Source organism: Trachypithecus francoisi, unplaced genomic scaffold (genome assembly GCF_009764315.1).
Source record: "Trachypithecus francoisi isolate TF-2019V2 unplaced genomic scaffold, Tfra_2.0 Lachesis_group13, whole genome shotgun sequence".
NCBI classification, from domain to species: domain Eukaryota; kingdom Metazoa; phylum Chordata; class Mammalia; order Primates; family Cercopithecidae; genus Trachypithecus; species Trachypithecus francoisi.
The window spans coordinates 109,155,302-109,171,835 of NW_022681458.1; the positions used below are offsets into that span (position 1 = coordinate 109,155,302).

The 16,534-nt window shown below is 46.8% G+C and overlaps 1 protein-coding gene across 1 annotated transcript in view; it reads left to right on the forward strand.

The window, feature by feature from the left end:
• The first annotated feature begins 254 nt into the window (after positions 1-254).
• TMEM163 (transmembrane protein 163) overlaps positions 255-16,534 on the forward strand; it is a 260,485-nt gene continuing 244,205 nt past the window's right edge. The window contains exons 1-2 of the mRNA XM_033231704.1: positions 255-689; positions 6,096-6,215. Of these exons, the coding sequence (XP_033087595.1) occupies positions 488-689; positions 6,096-6,215 (322 nt within the window). The 5' untranslated portion in view covers positions 255-487. The remainder of the gene's footprint in view (positions 690-6,095; positions 6,216-16,534) is intronic.

Consider the following 16,534-nt stretch of genomic DNA (forward strand, 5'->3'; position numbering starts at 1 on the left):
ACCCACGCGCGGCCGCGGGCTTCGCGGACCGCAGAGGAATCCAGTGGGAGGGGTCCCCTCTGGGCACCATCCCGCGGCGCAGGTGGGGCGGGTCCCCGCTACGCCCTAGCCAAGCTCTGCCGGGGCCCGCTGCGGGTCCCCACGCTGGGTTCCTCCCTCTCGTCCGCCTCGGTGCGCCGGCTCCCGCGCCCGGGCCTCGGGGTGGGTCCCTGCCGCCCGCACCTGCCCCCAGGGGCGGAGCGCGGCGGCGACAACGCGGCCCCAGCCTCCGCCACCGGCCGCGGAGCCGCGCGGCTCTCCGCTCGTCCCCGCCCCCGCCCGTGCACCTCCACTCCGCGGCGCCCGCCCGCCCTCCCTCGCTGTCCACGCGGCCGGTCGGTCCGCTCCTGCGCCCGCCGGAGCCGCGGCGCCTCGCACTTCTGACTCGAGTCCCCGCCGCGCTTGTCGCCGCCGCCGCCGCCGCCGCCGGGATCCGCAGCCCCGCGCCATGGAGCCGGCCGCGGGCATCCAGCGCCGCAGCTCCCAGGGGCCCGCCGTCCCGCCGCCGCCCCGGGGCCACGCGCCCCCGGCCGCCGCCCCCGGCCCGGCCCAGCTGGGCTCCCCGGCGCGCGAGCAGCCCCAGCTGGAGGAGGAGCGGCAGGTGCGGATCAGCGAGAGCGGCCAGTTCAGCGACGGGCTGGAGGACCGAGGTGAGCGCGCGCCGCCCGGCCCGGCCGGAGACGGGGGCGGCTGCTCGGGGCCCGCCTCTCCCCACTCGCGGGCTGCGCTGGACCGGGTGCGGGGCTCGGAGCGCGCGGGGGCACGGAGCGCCGACTTCTCGGCTAGAGCGCCGCGAGCCGAGAGCGGCAGCCCCACCTTCTGCGGCCGGCACCGCCTCGACTGCGGTTCCTTCCCTCGAAGCCCAGACGCTGGCTGCCTTCAGGCCGACCCCGTCTGGACTGGCGCCCTGCTTTCTGCCAGCTCCAGGCCCTCCGGCGCCCACGGGAAAAGTTTGCGGGAGGCATTTTTTTGCGTTCGGAACCGAGCGCTCCTGGGCCACTGCGGGCCCTACTCAGCTCGGAGGGACCCGGGCTCGTTGCATCCTCCTTTCCGTAGTCCCCTGCGGCCCCGCCGGCTGCCTGGGAGAACTTCCCTGCGGGAAGTCCCTTGCGGGTGTAGCCGCGAGATGTCTCTCGGCGACCGCCCGGCTGCCCGCCCCGGCGAAGGGCGCAAGGAGGGGAGTAAGCCGAGACTCGGGCGGCTTCTGGTCTCGGGCGGTCCCCGACTCTCACTGCGGACCCGGGTCACGGTGGGTCCCTGCCCCGCCGTCTGATGATGGGGCAGAGGAATGGGACATTTGGATTTGGGCCACCAGCCTCATCTGGATAGATGCCACTGAAACCTGATGGTTCCGGAGGGCGCGTCTGCAGACCCTTCAGAGCCCCCCTCCACTGACACTGGCCTGGAGGTCCGCACACGTGCCTCTGCTGGGAGACCACACTCTGCCTCCCGCCGACTGCCGATGCCCCCTTGAGTCGCCAGCGTAGGACGGGAGAGACTCCCTGCTCATTCCCGCGTCTCTCTCCTCCATCCCTTCCGCGTTTCTTTTGGGCTTGGATTCTTTGCAGAGGGAGCCCTGTTCTCGGCCACGTCTGCACCTTTTCTGCTTCTTGCTGAATCCGAATCCAAATTGTCCCCCTCAGAACGAATCTGTGGTTCTGCTAAAACCGCTTAGTGGCCAAAGCGGGATTCTTGCAGCCAGGCCCTTCAGGGGAAGCCGGCTCTTTGCACCTCCACCCCCTTTTCTTGGAAGCCTTATTTTGTTGGCTGTGGCGGGTTTATATATTTTAGACTTAGCAGGTTTTTGTCCTATTCTTAGTATCTCCTGTACATTTTTATTCCGGTTTAGTGTTCGGATGCACGATCTCTTTCTCCTTAGAAATTCTAAACTGTAGCATGTGAAATAAAATGACATGGAAACGGCGGTTCCCAGAGAATCCGCCTAGATGCTCAGCGAGAACTGGAACTGCTCCAGTGGCAACGAACTCTGCACCTCTGTTGCAGTTTCTCCCCCTGTTCTCACATAACTAGATTCCATTTAAGAGGTGAGGACAGGGGACATCACGAGCACGGAGCAAAACCTCTCACTTTTATTATAGCGTGTGTTCATTACCTTTGCCCCTCTCCAGCTAATATTGTAGGATTTAAAAATTCCATATTGAAGAAAGACAGAAGCCTGGGTTGAGCTGATTTTTGTAGCATTGCAGGTCATCTGTAAGAGCTGGCCTCTTTCTCCCTACCCCACAAAATAATAGGAGGGAAAACAGTGCTAGGGTGAGTTCATATTTAGCATCATTTTGTAGTTCATGTTCAAGTGTGAAAAGCCCTTCTGAATTCATTCTTAAGGTTATTTTTCTCTGGTCAACGGAATTTCATTTTCCATTATGTGATAGCATGAAAGCATTGACTGTTTGTAAACTGTCACTGTTTGAGAGCGTGGCATATCACACACAGCCTCTCTGTTAGGATGAACCCTATTCCCCAAAGAACCCAGTGCTGTGTGGCATTGAGAGCTGAACGTCAATGTGACATTCTTTTGTTTGACCTCTTCCTGATGGCAACCAGTATATGGTGAATAAGTAATTTTTGTTAAGTAAACCAGAACGTTACCTGGGGAGGTTTATTGTAGGATTTTGTGTTTGTTTTTTTGTGTTATTTTTTTTTCTTATGGTGCTGCGTTTTTCCAATATTGATTTTTATATCCTTTGGGAATGGGTTGAATGCAGCTACCTCTTTCCTGCTGGTGAGAGGAACTGGGGAGGTGGAAGCCTCAGCACTTGCCTGCTGTGTATCTCTGCATCCTGCCTGACTTGCTTTCTTTCAGGCCTAAATACCTATAGGCTGTCTGTAGAGGGGTTGAGGGGTACCTCGGATCTGCACCTGTATTTGGCATTCTTTTTTGTCCTAACTCCCTTTGGAGCTATCAGATGTGGTTCCAGACCACGGCTAACTCTCTTCAAAGGTTTGCTTTAAAATCTAGTGTTTTGAGACTTTGGAGGCATTCGCCCCTTACAAGTAATGTAGGCTGGTTCTCAGAAACCTAGCTAGCTCAGAATGTCAGTAACTGCAGTGCCATCTGGTTGAGCTTAAAGTTCAGGGAGCAAGAGCTCTGTGGCCTAAGACCTTTAGGGACTAAACACAAAAATTAGGCCAGGTTTATCTTAATTATTCTTCCCATGCCCCTTGAATACCTATTCTTCTCCCCACAAGTATTTTCCCATCATTCTGTCCATGGCCTTAGGGCCCAGCTTAGCCTTAGATAATTATATGTGTCAGCATTTCCCACTACTTCCCCATCTAACAAAAATTTCCCTTTCTTCAGAGAGTTCAAGCTTGACAAACTTAGGAGAAAGGAATTGGAATTCATGCATACTAGTGTAGAAATAACTGATGGCTTCAACCTCTCCAAATGTATTTGTACCTTTTCCCTCTCCAAAATAAATAAAGGATCAGTCCCTCATTAGTTCTATGCTTAGTATTCCCAGGCCAAAATTGCAAATATATGAAATTTGAGTGAGTTTAGAAATTCAAATATGGGGGCCAACTGTGGGTAGGGATGATCCAGCCCTGCCTGCAAATCTGAGGCCTGTCCTGTCTCTTCAGGCTGCCTTTCTTCCAGCTTTAAAGCACAGCTTCCTGAAAACCTTAGGAATTCTCGCTACATCTTTGTGACTTGTGAGTGTGCCTGCATCCAACATGTGTGGAGGTACCCGTGTGTGAAACATTCACTAGGAACTGAGTCTTTAAACATCATCATACTCCACTTCCCCTTGAGGAGTACAAAGGTTTCCATTCTTAGGATCGGCTATATTTTGAGAAAGGAAAATCAGCAGAAAATAAGAAAAGGTTGAATAGAAATGGGCAAGTCCTTCCATTTTTGGACAGTCTTCCCATTGTACTTATTCCATTTTATTTTTTAACTTTAAAAATTTCATGGAGGAGGCACACACAGGCTCAGATCTGGGGAAGAATGCCGAGAAGTCCCAAATGCCACCTTTGTGGGACCGTCCAATTGTCCTGGGCTGTCATCTGAAACTCCTCCGGGGGCTGCTGTGTCACTGGTGGGTGAAGCATGTAGATTGGTCCGCATGTGTGGTCAGGACCAGTTATATGATTGAAACTAGCTGACTTTGGATGGAAAAATAAATGTTATGTGGCTGAAGAGAAAATGGGCATGATTGTCATTCCTCTTAGCACATGAAATCTACTTCTCAAAGGAACCTTGTTTTTACCTCAGTGGATGACAATCTGGAGATTGTTGCTGTCAAATTACCTAGCAAACAAACTGCTTATTTGAGTCAGTACCTAAATGTTATAACTTCACTTATCCTGAAAATCAGTTGGCCACGATGAAAGGAATATTTTTATATCATTTGGGAAAAGGGACATACATTTTTAAGGGTGCATGGAATCTGCTCATTCTAGGATAGGGCTATAACTGGTGATTGTATAGTTGAAAACTAGAATAGGGTGGTTTTTGGCAGCCAAGGAAGATATAGACAAAGGGGTCTGCTATATTTTTGTTTAAATTACTTGTACCTGGGCAGAATTTGACAAGAGAGAAGATATTTATCTTTTCCATCCAAGTCCACTCACAAAGGAAGGTTTGGGGAGATTTCCAGAGAGAGGATGGTGATGGTGTTTATGCCTCACATTTGCATTTCATCTACCTTTGATTCTATGTAAGCCTGTAGGTTTCAATTATTTAAAAATCTCTAGGCTGTGAGCTGGGCTCACTTACCAACCTTCTTGACATTCTGGCTTGTTTTGCTCAGGACTTATTCAGCGATGGTTGAGTCTGGATTATAAATGGAACTGAAAAGCTTTAGCAGGGTCCTGATTTTAACTTTTGGTCAGGATGCAGTTTTTGGCAACCAGAGGCTTACTGTGGTACCCAGTTGGATGAATGAGATGGTGTCTTTTACGTGATGCGTAGGTGTGATGTCTCACACTGTGTGATATTTTACAAATTGGCACCTGAGCTTTCATTACCAATTCCTTCATTCTTTGGAGCTGCTCTGATGAGGCTGCTCAACCTCTGAAAGTTGTGTTGTGGGCTGTTTCACCCGAGATGGTGTAATAAGCTCCTGTTTATGTAAATGCATGGCTGAAAATCTGGTGCTCTGTGCAACTAAGAGATGCTGTATATGATCTATAGTCAAAGGAGAAGGATAAACATATAAATCAAGATCATTCTGAAGACATTTTAGTCTTTGACCCCAGGCAGTTGTGGGCATTGCCTGGGAATTGTCATGAATTTCTGTTGTTGTCGAGGACTCTCCATGTTGAAAGCATAGGAGATAAAAATAAAACTTGTCTTATACATGGCCTACCTGGGAAGCTACCTCTAGTTTTAGTAGGTTTGCCCCACTTTAATATTCTGAGAATTTTTTTGACATGTGCTTGCTAAAAAGGATGTGTATACTATAGAACAGAAAAAGGAGGGAAGGAGACGTGGCTTATAATTTGGGCCTGGAGGCTATTGCTGGATATGGTTAAAGAGAAATGGTTCTTCTCCTGCTGATTGTTGGGGGAGCAGTGAGGTCATTTGTAGACTGACTCTTTGCTTTGGGCAAAACCCAGTCCACCAGTTGGGACTGTGCTGGTGAATGAATGCAAATCAATGCTCACAGCTGAGGAGCCTGAAAACCTGGCTGAATGTGGGTGGTTTGTGCTGTTTTCCTAACAGAAAGGCCTTGTGGGCAGGAACAGCATCTACCTGAGGCCAAGCAACTTAACACAGGGGCAAAGGAATGGCCTGGTGTGATATGTCAAGGAGTGGTGGGGTCTGTGGAGATCTTCGAAAGAGGACAGCTGCTCTTACCCTGCAGAAATACACGGCCCATATTGTCAGAGCCTGTGATTTTTCAAGGGGTGCCAGAAAGCTTGATTTTCATGTGAAATCTTCTAATTGTTAAAACACAGTGCGGGCCAAACAAAACACATCTTGGCCCACGGGCTGTTAGTTTGCAATCTTTGGGTAAGAAATTGTAGCTCTTGCTGTGGGTTTCTTAGTAAGGAAATGTCTAACTTCCCTTTCTCCTTGTTTTTGTCAGGCTTACTAGAAAGCAGCACCCGCCTGAAACCTCATGAAGCCCAGAACTACAGGAAGAAGGCATTGTGGGTGTCCTGGTTCTCCATCATTGTCACCCTGGCCCTCGCGGTGGCTGCCTTTAGTGAGTATCAAGGGTCTCGTCGGCCAATATGTGCTGCTGTTGCCTGTTTTATTCTCTAATTCCTGTGGGATGTGCTTTTGCTTTTAGTTGACTATTATTGATGAGTACATTCTTGTAGATGGTTGGATAGTCAGAGGACTTATAAATTAGTAAAATAGCTTCTGTCCTCTGCAGAGGAAAGACTGGTAAGAAGATGAGGTGGAGAGTGACTGGGAGCCTTGGCTCTCATCAGTATGCAGGCTTGCGGAAGTAGATGCTGGCTGCTAACTGAATAGTGAAAATACTCTTGCTGGATGCCTTCAGCTTGGGCTGACACGTGACACATATATATCCTTAAGATTCTTATTTTGAGCCTAATGCAAGAAGATGGGTGTAATATTGCAGTGAGCCCTCTCCTTTTCCCTGATCATATCTGTGTAAGGCTTGGAGGAAAATCCTATGCACATTTTAGTGAAAGTGTAATGGGAGGGTCTTCTCTCAAGTTTTCGGTGGCCATGGAAACAAAAACATGTATTGCAATGAAGAAAAACTAAGGAAGTGGAACAGTTTCTGCCAGATAATCCTGTTTGGGGGTTAGGAAGGCCGATGGCATGTGTTTTCTCGACTAACATTTTGCAGCCTATGGAAATGTACATGTGCTATTTATTCTTATGAATTGTGCAGTGACTCACAAGCCTAAGCAGTGTCAGTTACAGCTCAACCTTGGTAGAAACCCGAGTGGGGTGTGTGTGTGTGTGTGTGTGTGTGTGTGTGTGTTTTGATGCTAGGGAAAAGACTGCATTTTGTGATGAATTTATTACCTAACAGAAAGATCTATTTTCTCAGTGATAGGCATCACACAAGGTGTCTCCTGTGACAACCCTCAGATTAGGAGAAAAAAGCCCATGTCTGCTAGAAGGCAAGTTATGTGTGCGTGTTGCTTAAAATTCTATTCTGCAAGGTTAGATCTGCTGCTGGAAGTTGGGTTGGCTCTCAAGAGGGAGTATTAAAATTTGACCAAATGCTCCCTGCAAAACTAGGCATATATTACTTGAAGCAATTTATATTGGAAAGACTGTACCATATCTTGGCTGTAAAACAGCCAAACATTTAGAAGTGGAGGGCAGTGCATTCCCAAGTATAAACATTTTTACCGGTGAGCCAGAAATCTAATCAAGGGGAATTCTGATTCCTGAAAATAGCTACTCCTTCCCCTTGCCCCCACTTTTTAAATGCTGAAACAAGAATAACAAGCTGGATTGATGTCCCTAGGGGATAATTTGGTTGCGGTGGCTGGTGGAGGACTTTGGATCAGACACCATAATTTGCATATGTAAAGAAAAAGGAAAGGAATGAAGGGAGGCGATTTACAAACAGAATAATAGTAACTCAGACGCGTCCATGTGCCTGATAAAGCTGTTTTGATTTATCACGTGGGTGTTTGAATGAAGACTGAATGTGAAGAAATATTGGGCAAGTCTTTCTTCTGGGAAAGTAATATTACATTTGCTGTACTTAAGTCTCATCATAGACAAAAATTATGAGGAAATTTTGGTTTCACATGTTATACCTGATCAGTTGGGTTATCTTAAAACTGTTGTTCATTTCCTTTAATAAAGAAAGACAGTTGCATAGTGCATACAGAACTAGAATGTGGCTTTGTGGAAAGGGCTTCTCTTTCTTTTTCTTTTAAAAATGATTTTACACCTTCTTTGCAGCAAGTATTTAATTTAAATCCTCTAACTTCTAGCCAATAAAATGTTGGTGTTGGCATATAATATCATGATTTGTGTTATCTATAGTACGTTCAGTTTGTTCTCATGTTACTTACAGTTTGTTCTGGTTTCGTCAAACCAAAGAATGTAGAAGGTGAATTGTATTTTCCTCCACTTTAACTACAGAGTAGCTTTAGTGTTTGTGTGTGTGTTTGTGTTTCATATTTTAAACCCTTGATGTGGTCTCTGATTGTGTTGTTAGGGTTGTTGATTTTACTATTTAGTTTCCTAAATGTATTTCTACTATGCAGTATTTAAAATCTCTTCCAAAGCATCATTTATATGGTGCCAGACTTTTGTGAAATTCTTTTCCTAGTTTTGAATGGAAATAAACAGAGATTAAGCAATATAAACTGACTTTCGAAGTTATGTTTAAATTAGTGTCTAAAGTAAAAGGGAACATTTCAAAAATGGCAATAAAGATTTTTGTAAAGTGTCACAAAAACTTCCAGTCCTACTCTTCAAGGAAGGAGGTAGTTAACAGAGATGGATGAAACGCAATGCTCTGACTTCCTGCACCTCTGTCCAAACCAGTGAAATGGCTGAATTGAATCAATTAGTATTTTTAAGTGGATTGCTGTAGAATTACTGTATATGATGCTTTGGTGTGGCGGAGAAGTTTTGGAGTGTATGCGTGTGTGTTGTGTGTGTGTACATGTGTTGGCGGGAGTGTTAAACATGATGAAGAGAAAGCAACTGTATTTATGGACATGGCTTCTTGCTACTGTTGGATGGTGAAAAATTTGGGGCAGGAAGATCATCCATCCTTGCGTGGAATCAGAACTCAAGACTGAAATAAATGAACTGAGAGATTTTTTAAAACTTTTTTTTTTTAGTTAGGTGGAAGGACAATATTTCTTGGAAAACAATAAATTCTATCTGAAGATTTACATACAAGGCCGAGATCTCATATATTTTATAAACAATTACAATTTTGGGGGGTAATCGGGTCATCCTATGGCCATTCTCTTGCTAAGGGAGTTGTCTTGGAGTCACATCTCCTGGGGTCAGCTGGAGTTCCTGTCTTCACCTCCTTAGCTGCCATTTTCTATTTATTTAATAATGGTTACTGATTTTTAGCTGAGTATCTTCTGAAGAAATGCTGTGGGCTCTTTTGAGTTTGGAAATGAGGAGGGTAGATACAAGTTGGGGGGCACATCTCTTTTTCTCGGTCAACTGGAAAGATTCGTATTTTTACCTGACATGTACATTGTAGGTTGTGAACCTGAAAGTCTCTGAGACAGGTCTCAATCAGTTGAGAAAGTTTATTTTGCCTAGGTTAAGGACACACTTGTGACACAGTCCCAGGAGGTCTGAAAACATGTGCCTGAGGTGGTTGGGGTGCAGCTTGCTTTTATACTCTTTAGGGAGACATAATATATCAATGAATATTTGTAAGGTGTATACTGATTTGATCTGGAAAGTTGGCACAACTGGAAGTGGATGACTTCCAGGTTATAGGTAGATTAAAAAATGTTCTGTTTGGCAATTGGTTGAAAGACTTAAGTTATTATCTAAACACCTGGAATCAATAAAAATGAATCTCTGGATTCTGATAAGGGATTATGGAGACCAAAGTTTTATCATGCGGATGAAGCCTCCAGGTAGCAGACTTCAGAGAGAACAGACTGTAAATGTTTCTTATCAGACTTAATGTCTGCGTTGATGCTAATGCTGGTCAGCTTTTCCTGAATTCCAGAAGGGAGGCGGGTACAGTGAGTGTCCTCTGAGTCCCCTTTCCCATCACGGCTGGAAACAGTTTTTCAGGTTAACTTTGGAGGGCCCTTGGCTGAGAAGAGAGGTCCATTCAGATGGTTGGGGAGCCTTAAAATTTTATTTGTGGTTTACAAGTTAAAGATTGTTACCCTTCATCTCCTATAAGCTTCCAGGTAATCAATATACCATGTCTTCTCAAGTTAGTAGTTTCTAAAAGATCTGATGATAAAACTAGCTTATATCAGTATTACTGAGTTATTTGTTATAAATCACATATGTAATTATGGTTGGCATTCATATGTCTGGGATAGTTTGAAAAATTAGGTGGACTTTTGAAGTTTGTGCCTTGAGTATGCTTTGAGAGGGACATGAACTATTTTTTAATGTGAACTATTTTTGATAATACTTGGTAATGTAGTGATTTTGGATCTGTTCAAATGCTGATATAAAACCAGATGGTAATACATCTTGAATATTTCAGAGAGAGCTCTAGTTTGGTTTTAAAATTCATTCTGTTTATAATCGGTAGGCAGCATGGAAAATGGCAATCCTGTTATGACCAAATGTGAAAAAAAGTCTGTTCTAATAATGAAGCTAGAAAGAGAACAGAAGTTCTGTTTCAAAACTCAGGGTTTTGACACCATTGATATCTTTGTTACAGTGATTTAGGAAAATGCATTCTGACTCTGTTTATCAGGTTTGAGTGCAAGTTAATTTTTAGGCACTCAATGCATGTTCTGTGGGAAATGAAAGCATATTTGAAACATTCTCAGGGGAAAACCTTTCCTAAGATACACAGCTCCATTAGAGAAGTACTCCAAACCCTGATCTTCTCAGAAAAAGCTCACTCAAAAGCTAGGTGCAGCTGACCGGGAGCAGTGGCTCATACCTGTAATCCCAGCACTTTGGGAGGCCGGGGAGACAGATCCTGAGGTCAGGAGTTTGAGACCAGCCTGGCCAATATGGTGAAACCCTGTCTCTACTAAAAAGAAAATACAAAAATTAGCCTGGTGTGGTGGCGTGTGCCTATAGTCCCAGCTACTCGGGAGGCTGAGGCAGGAGAATCGCTTGAACCCAGGAGACGGAGGTTGCAGTGAGCAAGGATCATGCCACTGCACTCCAGCCTGGGTGACAGAGCAAGACTCTGTCTCAAAATAAATAAATAAATAAATAAATAAACAAACAAACAAATAAGGTGCAGCTGTAGATTTAAGAACTAGAAAAACACTTTCGAAAGGAGTGATTTTCTTTTTAGATGTGGATATTTTAAAATAATTTATTTGATTTTAATGTAAACTCTTAACCCTTAAAAATGGTAAGATATGTATTTTTATTCTTTCTAAATTATGAGACTAATAGTTGAGAGATAAAATGAAATTGCACGATTCTTCTATAAACTCAGCCAAAAATGTTTGGGAACTTTCTTAGGTGTTCTCTCGTCTGACAGACACACTGGGAGATGGAAAAGACATAAGACTCTTCAGGCACTTTCTGGTGTGCTGAGAGTAACACGGACATAGTTGCAGTGGCCTTAAAGGTCTGGCCTTGGCCAGGTGTGGTGGCTCATGCCCGTAATCCCAGCCCTTTGGGAGGCTGAGGCGGGTGGATCATTTGAGGTCAGGAGTTTGAGACCAGCCTGGCCACACCATGAGATCAGCCATGGTGAGATCCTGTCTCTACTAAAAATACAAAAATTTGCCAGGTGTGGTGGTGCGTGCTTGTAATCCCAGCTACTCAGGAGGCTGAAGTAGGAGAATCACCTGAACAGGGGAGGCAGAGTTGCAGTGAGCTGAGATCGTGCCATTGCACTCCAGCCTGGGAGACTCTGTCTCAAAAAACAAACAAACAAACAAACAAACAAAACAGGTCTGGTCTGCCCTGACTTTTGTCCCCCTTTTTTCCTCAAACTTCTTCTCCTCAGGACTAGAACCCACGTCCTTTGGGCAACCCATTTCACGGATCTCACATGACAGCCTCCTCACTGACAACTCCCCTCCCCAAAGAGGGCATACCAACTGCAGGCGCCCGTTCCTGCAGAGCAGTTTTATCCGTGACACTGCCAGTTTCCTTCATCACAGTTCTTCCCTTTGTGCCCTCCTCCATGCAAGAAGGCTGTGAAGCCCTTGTCTCTTCTGCCCGTGTCCCTAAACTCACCTGTTTCCCCTACTCCTGAAATACTTCCATGACCCAAGACCTTAACCGTGCAGCCGGCATTCTGCATGTGGAATGATCCTTTGTGTAGTTTGCTTGTCATGTATTTATTTTACTGAAAAAAGCAGGATGTACACAAGATAAAAATTCCTGAGACCAAAGGAGCACAATCCAAATCTCTGTCCTGTCCTAAAGTCTCTCTCTCCTGCCGGCAACCTTTGTTACCAGTGTCTTAACTGCTCTTCAAGACATTTTCTATGCCTGTCCAGGCCCAGGCATGGTGCTTGCATACACTTCTGGCCACTCCTCATGTCAGATGTGGCATCTAATCCTTGCTGGACTTTTCGCAGCCCCGGGCCTCTTCACAAGCTCCTGTGTCCACCTCCTTGTATGAGGTGGAACCATTGTGGAGAATCTGCAGGAATATTTTCCTGCCAAGCGTCCGGCTGCCGCCGCTGAAGCAAGCAATGGTATAGGGGCCAGGGGATGTGGGCAGGAAGTTTGAGAGCCACATCCTGGCGGTGTTCTGAGGGATAGTGTGCTCCCCGTGGGTGTGCTCGGGATGATAAACCCGGGGGCTGCTTCTGAGAGGTGGAGACCAGGAGGGAGGAACAGGCAGACCAGCGGTTTGGGAACTTTGCCCTGACAACTCTCCCTCCCTCTGCATTCTGCCTTCATACCCTGTAGCCACGTGATCAGGGATTCTGTACCTGTCACCCTCTGTGCTGTGAGCTCAGACAGCACATGGAGTGCGGAGGCGTATTTCAGACAGGCCACTTTGCTTACCACGAGGTCCTTCATGATCTTGTCCCCTTCTTCCTGGCTGGCTTCACCTCCTCCCATCCCCATGCACTGCCGGCTGCAGCTCCCAGAGGCTCCTTGTGGGCACCACAGGCTGTGTCCTGTTTCTTGCCCCAAACCCACGTCCCTGCTCTTCCCTTCATCTCAGATGCCTTTGGTTCCTCACCTCCATGCTTCTTTTTCTAGCAAAAGTTTACTTATCCCTCCAGATCAAGATGAAAGATCACCTTTTCTGGGAAGCCTTCCAGGCTGATTGGAACACCTCCCTTCCCCCATAGCCCCATGGACACCCATAGATCAGGAACTCGATGCACGATACTTGAATCATCTTGTTATTGCTTTTGGCTCTCATGTGCACTCCTCCACACCAGGGCCCGTCTTCTTCAGGCAGTGTTCTCAGCCGCTAACACAGTGGACACTCAGACGCTGGTTGGACTGGAGTCAGTTCTGCCCTGCTTGGGCACTGTGGTTGCAGCAGGCTGAGGATGTACATTTGCAGGTAGAGATGCCAGACAAAGGAAACAAAGAGAGCATCTTCAACTTTGTAAATGGTGGGGATGCAGGAGCTCATTCTCTCACCCCTCCTGCTTACTGCACTGCCCAGCATCCCCCCAGCCCCTGATTGAAGCATCCAGGCTTCTACTGACAGGGACTCGCCTGAGGCTGTTAGGAGGACTCATCTCCCTGAGTCTCCGCTCACAGTGGGCTGCTGTTTCCAGCCAGGAGTGGGGGAGGGGTCTCAGCAGCTGCCTGCCTGCCCTGCGTGCCTTCTCAGTGCCTTCTTCACACAGCATTTAATTGGAAGCGCGGCCAGGGTGCATTAGCACTAGGTGCCCCTGTCGCACAGCCATGGCGGTGACACAGGGTAGCTGGGCAGTGAGCCCCAGGTGGGCTCATCTCATGCCCAGGGTCCCTTGTCCCTTCTTGCTTGGGTCCTTGCTGGCAGGGGCCCTTTGGGACATTTGTCAGGGTTCTTCCTCTTGCCTCTCAGTCTTTTTCCCATCATATTTGTTAAGCAGTTGGTTGAGAAGGGGCTTTCTGGTCTGTGGATATCCCAGGGCTGTAATTTGGTCCTCTAGGAATTGCCTCTGTCAGGTGAATTTCTGGTGTAGCTCCCTTTTGGACAAGAGGTGACTTCCCAGTGCCTTGTGCTGTGGGTTGAGATGCGGAAGTCTTGAGAAACAGAAGGAACAGAGGAAGCCAGAGGTAGGGAGGGAACCCCTGCTCCTAACCCCAGCAGGGGAAACTCTTACTCCCTGTCCACCTTCTCCCATGTCTGATGTCCATGCCTCCTTCCTGCTGGCGAATGTGGGAAGTCCAAGATCAAGGTGTCAGCAGGGTTGGCTTTCTTCTGAGGCCTTGCTCGTTGGCTCGTAGATCACCGTCTTCTCCCTGTGCCTTTGCGTGGTTGTGCCTCTGTGTGTGTCTGTGTCCTCATTTCCTCTTACTATGAGGACACCAGACATATTGGATTAGGGCCCACCTTAATGACCTCACTTTAACTTAATTACCTCTTTAAAGACCCCATCTCCAAGTACAACTGCATTTTGAGGTACTGGGGGTTAGGGCGTCAACATTTGAATTCTCTTTTTTTGAGACGGAGTCTTGCTCTGTTGCCCAGGCTGGAGTGCAGTGGCATGATCTCAGCTCACTGTAACCTCCACCTCCCAGTTTCAAGCAATTCTCCTGCCTCAGCCTCCTGAGTAGCTGGGATTACAGGCACATGCCACCCAGCCTGGCTAATTTTTGTATTTTTAGTAGAGCCAGGGTTTTGCCATGTTGGCCGGGATGGTCTCGAACTCCTGACTTCAGGTGATCTGCCCCCGCTCAGCCTCCCAAAGTGCTAGGATTACAGGCGTGAGCCACCACACCCGGCCTCAACATTTGAATTTTGAGGACACACAATTCAGTCAGTAGCAAATGCTTTGGCCAGCACCAGGCGGATAGAGGAAACTAGTAATAAATTCCTTAAAAGGACTTTACTTTCAATGAAAGTGTGGACTAGAATAAACACCTCCAGCAGCCCAGAGACAATGAAGAGCTCATCTGTGTCAGAGTATTTCTGTGTGGACTGAGGAGGGGATGAGCGTGGGGGAGCCTTCACTGGAATTCAGAACCGTGAGACTGACCTCATGTACATTTGTGTTTGGAATTTTTGTAGGTCGATTCCCTGGGAAATAGACTCGGAGACTCAGCTTCCCTCCAGGAGGTTTATTGGCAGTGGGGTGAGGGGCTGAGGGAGGCTGTCAGGAAGAACACCTGCGGGGAGCCAGGACTGGCAGAGGGGAGGTTGAACCGCAGTGTTCTTGCCTTAGAGGCTTGTCCCGCAGGGACCTGGAAGCTGAGATGGCTTCCAGGTGAAGCATGGGGGCCAGACCAGTCTTTGGCGTGGGCTGCCGCAGGGACATGTACAACCACTGGGAGGCAGCGTCCTTCAGTGGAGGGGGCTTCTGGGAAAGGGATGCGGCCATCAGCAGTCCTCATTCCTGGCAGCTGGGGAAATGAGTGCCCAGGTCCAGGAGGAGAATTTAGGAGACACACCAGGGCATCCATTCTGGGAATGTATACCCTGAACTTAGCTTGGGGGCCCTCAAGCTGAGATAGTAACATGGACGTGGTCCTAGGTTGGAAATACCCCTGGAGCACCTGAAAGAAGCAGGTGCAGAGGAACTTTGACTAAGGCCCAGCAGGTGTCCTGTGCAGGCAGCCCCACCAAAGGTGAGCTCACAATCCAATACTAGAAAACTCCCGAGAAGAGGAGCCACCATGATTGAGTGTCATACAGATGGCATGATTAGACCTGAAACTCTAGATGACAGAAGTAGCTGACAAAATCTGTAAAATAAGTGTGTTTAATATGAGTAGAAAATAAGAAAGGAATCAAATACACAAATGCTGAAAAGAGCAGCTGGAGAATAACCAAATAAAGACATTTTCAATTTTTTTTCTTTTTTACTCTCTAACATGGATATAGTTATAAGAATGTTAAGAATGACAGCAGCCCTCATTTTCCATCCCTCTCTCCTCTCTATTTCCCCCTCATTGTCCTCCCAGCAACCTCTTCACCTCTTATAGTTAGTTCTTGTATTTACTTGTGTAAATAACAGGGTTCCAATGCTAATTCTTAATTTATTTTTCAAGTTTAGGCATTATTTGTTAACTTCCCCAAATGGAAGGAAATAATTTACTCTTTTATCCTCTTGGCTCCACACAAGCAGACTGACTTCCTACATTTCCATCCTTGTATCATAGTTACGGTTTTCATTATTATGACTATGTAAATCCTCCTCCTAGAGCCGTAGGGTGAAGTACGATGACTTCTTCCTTGCACAATTTTTTATTTTTTCTGGATTTCATGTCTATTTTGTTTATTCCTATGTTTACTTTTCTATGAATTTATTTCTTATTAAACTTTCATTCAGCATTTCTTTTCTAACCTCAGCTTCTCTGTGATATTTTCAGATGCAGAGGTAATTCTATCAGTTTCTTCTTGAAGAAACCTCTCTTGGAGCACCTGACCTCCTGTCACGGTTCTGGTTGCCCGTTTCAGCTAGTGCAAAGCTGCAGCTCAGAGTCTTCCTTCCCAACATTTTTTGGGATTTCCTTGATTTTTTCTCTTCTGTTGGAAGCCCTGTTTCCAGGATGCCATGTTTTTCTCTTCTCTGGTTTACTCCCTTTTAGGGCAAACACATCTACTCCTAGCTCCCTAGGTAAGGTCGCACTGGAGGTGTAGCTTTCAAGCCATTTAATGCCTGAAATGTCTTTAATATATCCTGACACTGGATTGATAGCTGGATAGAAAATTCTCAGTAGGAAATAATGTTCCTTAAGAGTTCTGAAGACTTTGCTTCATTTTATTGTCATTTGTAGTGTGGCTATGAAAGTCCTAAGATCTTC